The sequence below is a fragment of the Rasamsonia emersonii genome (genome assembly GCF_000968595.1).
Source record: "Rasamsonia emersonii CBS 393.64 chromosome Unknown ctg1118621760764, whole genome shotgun sequence".
Taxonomy (NCBI): domain Eukaryota; kingdom Fungi; phylum Ascomycota; class Eurotiomycetes; order Eurotiales; family Trichocomaceae; genus Rasamsonia; species Rasamsonia emersonii.
The window spans coordinates 1-8,927 of record NW_013562750.1 but is presented as its reverse complement, the minus strand read 5'-3'; the positions used below and the strand labels follow the sequence as shown (position 1 = coordinate 8,927).

Genomic DNA, 8,927 nt, shown 5'->3' with positions numbered 1-8,927 from the left:
TGTCACTACTGCTGCTTGATTACGATGATGCGGTACTTGCGGAAGGATGGAATCCTCCGTTTCCCTGTGTGCTGCACATTCGTCCGTACGTCAAACCGAGTTCAACTACATCAGCGGTGATATTCACTTTCTACGAGTATCCACGTCTTGTGATGCTATTCTTCCACCGGGATCTGTAGATCAATCAAGCTTTGTCTGCTTACCATGACACTGTCCAACAAATCGTACAAATCGCAAGAGTCCTGGAGGAAGATCCAGCAATTCCTCCCGCCCCGACTCCATTTCACTCCCGAACATGCGCCTGTTGAAGAATGGTGGCAGAGCCATGGCCACAGCATCCACCTCGACCGCTGGCGGAATCCCGATGCCAAGGTACGCGTCATCCTGCATCACGGTGTCGGCACCAACGGCCGCCAGATGTCCGTGATTCTGGGCGTGCCTCTCCACGCGGCGGGCTTTGAGCTGGTCGCCATCGACATGCCCGGGTATGGATGCACCAAGGCGAACGGCGTGTACTCATACGACGACTGGGTTCGCATCGCGGTGGATTTCATCGACCACGAGCTGCAGAACGATCCCCGACCGATCGTGCTCTACGGACTGAGTGCGGGCGGCATGCTGGCCTATCATGCGGCAGCCATCAGCAAGAAGGTCTCAGGAATCGTCGCCATGTGTTTTCTCAACCAGCGCAACCAGCAATGCGCCGATACAACCGCGAGAAACGTCTTCATGAGCCGGGTGGGCGTGCCGATGGCGCGGCTGTGCAACAACTTTCTCCTCAAAGGGCTGTCAGTCCCGATGGCCCTGCCAGTGAAGATGTCAACCCTGGTCAACGATCCGGACGCTCTCCGGGTCTTCCTCGCTGATAAGACGTCCGCGGGCTCATGGGCATCCATGCGCTTCCTGTCGACATACATGAGTTACGAGCCCGCCATCGAACCGGAGCAGTTCGACGTCTGCCCGATTCTCCTGACCCAGCCGGCCGAAGATCGGTGGTCGCCGCGCTGGATCAGTGAGCTGTTCCTGTCGCGGGTGCAGAAGGTGCCGGTGAAGAGATTGGAGCTGGAAAATGCCGGCCATTACCCCCTGGAGGATCCCGGGTTGCGGCAGATGGCGGATGTGATTATTGACTTCCTTCGGAGTTTGCCGGCGGTTTAGCTGCAGGTGGGCTCAGATAATCGTTTCGGGCTTATGAAGGGACTATGTGATTGAATAGACATATTTCGTAACTTAGAAAAGATAGATAGTTTTAATTACTGTTAGAGAATAGATACGATTTTCCTAGATTGTCGCCACGGATGACGGTCTCCCGCTATGGTAATTAAGCCCTACGTATGACCTAGCTTTTATGAGTTCTCATCAACATAGTAAGATTCTGTGGATAGACAAATCCAGTATATTTACTGCTTGTCTTCCATGTAGACTGCAGAAAGCAGCATCGCGCCTTGTGGATAAGAATCCCTGACGGGAATCTCCGGGCCAATGCAAGCTGACGAGCTGAGGCAGACCAAGCAAGCCAGTGAAAGCTTTCAAGAGCTGCAACAAGTTTCATATGCAAGGACTAATTGGTTCGTATAGCCAAAGCGGAGGACCGCATCCTGTCAACTTCCGTTTGCTTGTTCCGGCTGCCTGCTTCCAGCCTATGACAGAACCAGAATCCAGCGAATCGCCACATATTCACTTCTCAGGAGGCCAGAGCCGGTGAATTCTCTAGCTATGAGAAATTAATTGCCCTGCCGGCTGGTGCCGCAGTGCCCAGCTCGCTTAGCTGTCCCGTACAGTCACTCACCAGCCCTAGAGATGATCCTCTCTCTCGCTTAACTCCCCCTCGTCTATAAAAACCTCCCCCTCCCTCTCCTCCGTTCTGCTTCTTTCTTCTTCCTTTTATTTCTTCCTTTCTGCGCTTCCAGTCTTCTTCCTCTAAGCGTCGTATATAGTACTGTACATACATATATTAGTATCGTCTTTCCCGTTCATCCATCCTTCTTCTTCTCAACTGTCTATATACGGATTCCTTCAACATGCTAGGTGTCTAGGGATCCAACTGGATCCAACTCGACCTGGGTCTGCCCTGTTCTTACCTTCTTCCTGTTCAATACTCTTGTTCTATTTCCAGATGTCCGACATCTCCGATAAGAGTCCCGCCTACAAAGCTGCGTCCCTACATCCTTCTATATACAAGGTCCGGATGGCAACAGTGGAGTACTACCTACCACAGGAAAGCCTCACAGAAACACAGTCGCTAGCCCAGGTTGTTCCCCCAGGGGTCCCGACTGGCGACAACCAAGTCCATGCCCTCGACTTCCCCGCCGATCTTGATCCCAAGCTCGACGAACATCTCAACGCCAGCCTGTACTGGCGACTGATCATACACCGGATAGATGGACCGCCACATGGAGTCAAGGTTTGTCTGTCTCTACATCTTTCCGCCAAGTGTATTTGAACTTGCCGTCGAAGGAAGACACCTGGTAATATGCTAACATTTACGAATGGAAGAGTCGTCTATATACGACGCTGCTCTAGCGCATCACAATAGCAGTCACACGTCGCCTGGAACAGGCTTCCAGATCTCCGAATTCGCCAGGGGCCTAAGACGGGGCCTGCGAGGAGAAGTTCTTACATGCTGACGGTCAAACAACTTGGGGATTGGAACGGATTCGAAGCAGAAATCCGCCAGAACAGTGCATGAATCCAACAACAATCGCCGTTGATCTCTGCAGAAAATCTATCGTCTCCGTTCTCTGTGTCTTTTGCATCGTCCCACCTTCATCGCTGACTTTTACTCGATGACAAGAGAGGTAGCCCACGTGAGACGGACACCAGCCTGAGGGAAAACTACGCTCGCCCAATTTACCCGATTGATTCCATGTCGAGAATGACAGTGACAGGTTCCTCAAGACGAGGCGTGCCTGTAAAGGGTTTCTTCCCCTGCTTATCTCCACAAAGGTCCTATCTCCTCCTCTCGGCCTGGACATCCTGTGTAAGCATCTCTCTTCGTAAAAATTGGCATGATTAACTAACGATGACCAGGATTGCCCGAACCACCAGAAAGGGGATTCCAGACAAAAAATGATGAGAATGATACCCTTGCAATACCACACTCTTCCACTTTCTGCGATGGCGCAATAGTAGGCACCATCGAGATCTCGTCTTTCGCAGCAGGACACACGCGTCACCAAGAACCCAAAAGATGCGTTGCCATTGGAGATGGCCTCCTTGATTATACAAATCATCGGTTCAGCTTTCTTCCTACATCGGATTCCCTCTCGCAATCGCTCATCCCCATTGTCAACTTCCGATGTTCGCCTCTGCAACATCGTTATCACGCTCGCGGACTGCAGACCAACGCACTGCATATACCTAACCGTCCGCCGGATTTGTATGGACAGATACATTTGGAAACAGCGAGTGGACGGGGAAGTCAAAACCCCGTGGATGTGAGCGTCAATCATGCGGATTTCGAGGCAAAGCCCAAACATGCAGCTCTCCCGATAGACACCTCACCATGTGGGATACAGACCCAGCACAGTCATAACAGCAACGTACCAGCAGACAACAACTCGTGGCCACTGAAAGCGCAGAGTGTGAAACGAACATGAACAGCTATACCAGCTTTCGCTTGGCTCGTTGAAGTCTCATGTTTCTGATGAAATCTCCTGGGATAATTCCCAGCGGTCACTCTGTCTCCTCGCTTCGGCGATGAAGATTCCATTGAAAACGTCGCATCACAGAAAACCAAACCGGATAGGATGTTCAAATGCGATTTTCCACCTGCCCGACTCAGGGCTGCGTTTCGTCCTTGCTATCCTGCTCAGTTCAGTGGCTGTTTTCGCCCATACCTGTCCAGCATGCGTCAGCGGAATTGCATACGCACCAAAGCCTACACCTTCCAAGGCTTTCAACCTTTACAATCACTCCTCTGTGAGAAAAGGCACACATAGCAAAGCGTATTGATCTTGGCAGTTCTCACAAACTGTCCGATCAGAGTCAAATGAGTCCGCGTCAGTTCGTATGCAGAGTGGGCACGTCGCTAAGAAGACACTCGCACGGAATGTTTCTGTTCTTGGGAAACTATCATCTCAATCGACTTCTAGCAGACGCAGAGTCGACTGTAAAGTCTTCTGCTGGGACAACACTCGCAACACAATAGAGGATGTTCTCTATGTCGAGTTCAAACGTGCCGGCATCACTAGTACATGCGCGACGGTTGTTTTTGTGCTGCAAAGTTAAGTCTCTCACCCAGTTTTTCAGGCCTGGCTTTAGAATATAGGAACTAATACGTCTTTTTAGAGGTTTTCGCTGTCCTCTCTGCTCAATTGATTCGACCTGCAAGACTACAACTGTCTCTTCTGTAAGCACTCCCCCACTTCCTTTTTAATTAATAACATGGCCTTCTAACATCTCTTGGATATAGAAAATGCAGCACGCGAATACCGGCCAGGAGTGACGCGTTCAAGACACCCTGACTGCGACTGTGTAATTCCCCATATCTGGGATCCGAACTACGACGTCATTGGCACCCAGGCTTGCCCTGGAGTCAAGATAGCCGCACTTCGTGCTGCTACGGTATCAATTGAAAATGGCCTCAATCGTCTCGAGAACAATGATGGTATTACCGTTGCACGGAGCATAATTCAGGCTGGCTTGGAAGGCATTCGAGATGCCATTAAGGACCTTACTCAGGGTTAGCATTAGGAGTCAATCCAATGAATCGAGCGAAGCGATCCTGCAAGTCTCTTCCACCTTAGTGGAGACGGAGAGAATGGTTCGGCAGACATGAACGCAAAGTTACCAAGTCCACAAAGCGGGTCGATGAGTCATGGACCAGGACAGTGCTGGTGTTGGTCATGCAGACCGCTGCAAAGCTGTCGCCCACTCAAGATGACGATCGTCATCCTGGGCTGGGTCATCATATCGACAGGGACGATCAAGTTTGGTGAAGAGACCGATATTGCCCTACCACCGAAGCGCTCGACGGAAAGTCTTCCCGGACGCTATGATATTTGACAAGGAATTCTTTCATAAGGAACCTTGACGAGGTCGAGACGCTCAGAACATCTATCACTCTCAGGCAGGCCCGGGATATCTAAACTTTGGGTAAGGTTTCCAGCCCGGGAAGACGGCACGGGAACGAGGTGTCATTCATTCGTCTTGACAGATCCCTCCGGATTCCCCCAGAAAGCGTCGACGGGTGAAGGAAGGACAAGACTGGAATATTCATATTTCGATCTTCACCACCACAGGGTTCACCTTCACAAAAGCGGAATGTTGGTGGATGCCGCGAACAGGATGCTCTGTGACAGTGGGATCAAATCAAGCTCCTCCAAATGTTGCAAAAAAGATGACCAGAAGCGTCAAGACCAGCGGCGCCAAAGCCTAGAGCGGGCGCTCCAAGAGGTTGACACTGGATTGGAGAGGGCTGAGGAGATAATTAGAGATGCTTGTCAAGCACTTTGGATCATACAGATCAACCTACGTTGCTGGATCCGAATGTCGTTTGTTCTCTCCCCACGAAAAGAGAAAGAGAATTTGACACGACTCGTTGTGATGTTAGAATGAAGAGGCTACACGAGTAAGTTTCATTTTCTACGTGCTGCGTTTTGTGTGTCAGTTCTTACGCATTGTAGGTTTGTCGAGTATTGCCTGCACTTGTATCAGCCTTGCCAGGTAGTCAGTACAGGATCAGCCAACAACGCCAAAACTTTCCCGGCCTCCCGCCGGTACACAGGTACGCAAGCCCTATCCGGGCGCGAATGGGCCTGGGTTCGCGAGCCGGTGTTGCGGAGTGTCGACTTCACAAAATGTATGGCCGATGACACGGACATGTGTCGCTTATCAACTGATGGCTCCGTATTTTCTTCAATCATTTCACCAGGGCCCCAAAGCGATTACTGCTGCGACTCTGCGGCGAGCCTGGCACTGCTCGCTCCCCAAGGCTACAAAGCATACGACTGCGCGATCCACTAATCGGTCCACACCCGCTGAGCATCTTACGTCTCTGCACGTCGAAGTCAAACCAGCAGTGTGGAAACGGCGCGATGGTGCTGGGCAGGAATACAAAGTCAGGTAATAAGCATGCTGACTACGATCCCGCACCAGGGGCACATTCTCCTGACCAATTCTGGGGCAACGTCTCCATAAGAGAATGTTTCCTGTTTCTGTCTTCTGAGATCAAAAATGGCCAACACACAGCGGACAACAAAGATGGTCTCTTCCGAGGGCAGAATTTCACCAGGCCACTAAACAATCAGTCCTTCGGCGTTGTGTGGTAGGCAACTCGTTACGCATTCCACTGTCCAGGTGAAGAATCATGGGGATGATAGCCTGATCGCCGCTGCAGTGTTCAACTCTCCCCGCAGCAATCATGATTGGGGTGCCTGTCGTACGACATGGTCATCTCAATAAGGCCGATTTGCTGCGACTCGCGTATGACGGCTTAGCAATATTCTGCTGGACAACGTACATCCTCAGCAACCGAATGCCCCTATCAGAAGGAGTTGGCGCGCGGTATTTCGGCCGATGCGGCCGAAATATCACGCGTTTAACTCCTTCTTCTACGCCAATCTCCGAGATAGGGGGTGGTTAGCGGGCAATGATTGCCAGCAGTCTTGTCCTCAGTAGTAGATCGAAACATCCAACTGGACATCATACTGGGTTCCTCATCATCCGGCGTTGGCGTTGTCGAACGCAACAAGACCTTCTTCTAGCTATTTTCTTCTAGCGGTCTGAACTCAAGCAAAACGCGTGAACAATGGCGCAAAAAAAAAAACGACAATATGAAAACTACAAGAGCAATCAACACGACGGAGCGGATACGGTGAGCACTCAAAGAAGCACGGTCAGAGTTCAAGGCCTTTGCAGACGACAAGCTGAAGAAGACAGATTTTTCTTCTTCTCGTTCGAGATGCTAGTGATTCCAATATTGGGTCTCTACATCTCGCGGTCTAGACCGAGTCAGCAGCGATCGCTGGCGCTTTAACGGTCGTGTCGAAATCGTTACGACCTCGACAAGTGCCCAACTATGGGCCTCTCACTCACATCATCCGGTTTTGTGGCCGATGATAAACGCATTGACAACAAATAAAGACCCCAGATTAAATCACATCCCATAAGCGGTGGTAATTAGCCTTTGCGGAGAAATCCAGACAGTGACAAATGCCATTCTTGAGTCCATAGATCCTGCCATAAGGGCGCTTCAAGGAAAAGAAATCACGACAAGGCAGTACGTTACCCTTATTAAAATTTATGGGATCTTGCTAATAAAATTAGGCTAGATGAAATCTTTTCAACACAACACAATGACCATCCAACTCCCACGGAGCCTGCAATTCATTCGAGGTGTCGAGGAGTATCATCATCGCTTCTTCGAGATTGCCTACTGGCTTAGGCAATTTCGCTCCGACCCAAACCTGCCCACAACCTTTTTATGCTTTACCTCGTTTTTATCGGGTTGTCCGTGACATCGCTTTGCTACCCTGTCGCGCACATGTTGAAGTTGATGTCTTATAAAAAGACAAGAAAGTTAAAAAAAAAAAGAAAAGAAACAATGCAGACCGCAAAGCAAAATGTCCAAATGCAAGAATTGACTCAGATGGTGGGATAGATCATGAATGAGGAGGATGAATCCGAAGGAAAAGCACTCAGAACGATGCCAGTGAAAGACATTTTAACACAACCTCGCCTTACAATCATTCACCATGGCTGAATCTGTTTCAACATGATGACCACCACACTACCAATCATTTTTACTTTTTGCCAAACTAGGCGATGGAGATGAGTCAATTGTCATCATGCCACTCGGTCCGGGATCCCATAGTCGAAGTCTACGGCAACTTGCCCTCCGACAGGTTCATGAATTAAATTCGGAGTCAATTGAACAACATTCATCCAGCCTCCCCATCCGAAACATACGTCATCGTCAAGAGAGAACATGTTCTCCCTAAATGCCCGCCCCAGGTAATTGGGAAACTGCTCCTGGCGTTAAGAAGAGGGCATCATCTCTACACGTTCAGGATACTCTCTCGGTTCTCAACGATCAACCCCTGACATTCAAGAGAATGGCATTTATGGGACACTTATCAATACGGAGATCTTGATTCTACAATATTGGAGGACACAGCTTGCAAAAGAACACACCAAAGTGCACAAAGACCTTCAGCGCCGACAGAACTTGCGCATATTATCCCATATTCTATTGGGAAATGGGAAAGCAACGACCAGGTTTGTCAACACTTTTTCTTATTCCCATAAATTGCTGACCCGGTCCAGAACCATGTCGTGGCACAGATATGGGCGACCTTGACAAAGCGCTTCCACCGAATCATTCTCTGACCGACAAACATCAAAGATTCTACGAATTTCATGACATTATTTTAAAGCTACTGGCCTTACGGTACATATGCCGGGAGGGTTACCCTCCCAACTCCATGAGTAAGTCTTGAACTATCATGAAAATAGGCAATCCACTGACCAGGAAGATCTCATAGATTACGCGTGCCGAATCCAACAGCTGGATGGACGGTGATATTGCTGAAACAAATGTTGTTGCAGAGTACACACCGCTAGCAGCGACAATGTCATTGTCTCCGTTCCCGAACTACTGGCTTGGACTATCAGAATAAATTTCTAGATCACCAGCAAGTCTTGAACCCTGAGGAAGAGACAGTAAGCTCGGCTGTTCTGAGCTGACTCCAAGCATTGACGATGAAAGGCTGAACGAAAACAGTCGGCGAACGGTATTGCCAAGGTCATGGCAGACAAATATGAAGCCCGCACCGATGGCTATCTTCAATTCAAGTACCGAATACAACGTTACAAGCGATTATCGAAGCCAAGGCCAGGAGAAGAGATTAAGCGACCTCATCAATACAAATGCAAGAGGCTGCTCAGATGGTAGCCTGGATCATGGACGACCGGAACAGGTCCAA

At 49.7% G+C, this 8,927-nt stretch overlaps 3 protein-coding genes across 3 annotated transcripts; all 3 read left to right on the top strand.

Annotated features, from left to right (window-relative positions):
- Nucleotides 1-204: 204 nt before the first annotated feature.
- T310_8481 (uncharacterized protein) lies at nucleotides 205-1,158 on the top strand (the record flags this gene model as incomplete). The annotated part of the gene is made up of 1 exon (XM_013468742.1): nucleotides 205-1,158. One exon carries the CDS (start codon nucleotides 205-207, stop codon nucleotides 1,156-1,158), a length of 954 nt encoding a protein of 317 aa, XP_013324196.1.
- Nucleotides 1,159-2,116: 958 nt separating this feature from the next.
- Nucleotides 2,117-5,967, top strand: T310_8480 (uncharacterized protein; the record flags this gene model as incomplete). The annotated part of the gene is made up of 9 exons (XM_013468741.1): nucleotides 2,117-2,404; nucleotides 2,540-2,681; nucleotides 3,031-3,437; nucleotides 3,604-3,921; nucleotides 3,964-4,192; nucleotides 4,291-4,351; nucleotides 4,458-4,684; nucleotides 5,467-5,572; nucleotides 5,628-5,967. 9 exons carry the CDS (start codon nucleotides 2,117-2,119, stop codon nucleotides 5,965-5,967), a joined length of 2,118 nt encoding a protein of 705 aa, XP_013324195.1.
- A 1,579-nt stretch (nucleotides 5,968-7,546) lies between these two features.
- T310_8479 (uncharacterized protein) lies at nucleotides 7,547-8,524 on the top strand (the record flags this gene model as incomplete). Its single annotated transcript, XM_013468740.1, has 5 exons — nucleotides 7,547-7,594; nucleotides 7,892-7,956; nucleotides 8,120-8,220; nucleotides 8,269-8,392; nucleotides 8,458-8,524. The coding sequence occupies 5 exons, from the start codon at nucleotides 7,547-7,549 to the stop codon at nucleotides 8,522-8,524; spliced, it is 405 nt and encodes a 134-aa protein (XP_013324194.1).
- Between the last annotated feature and the right edge of the window lie 403 nt (nucleotides 8,525-8,927).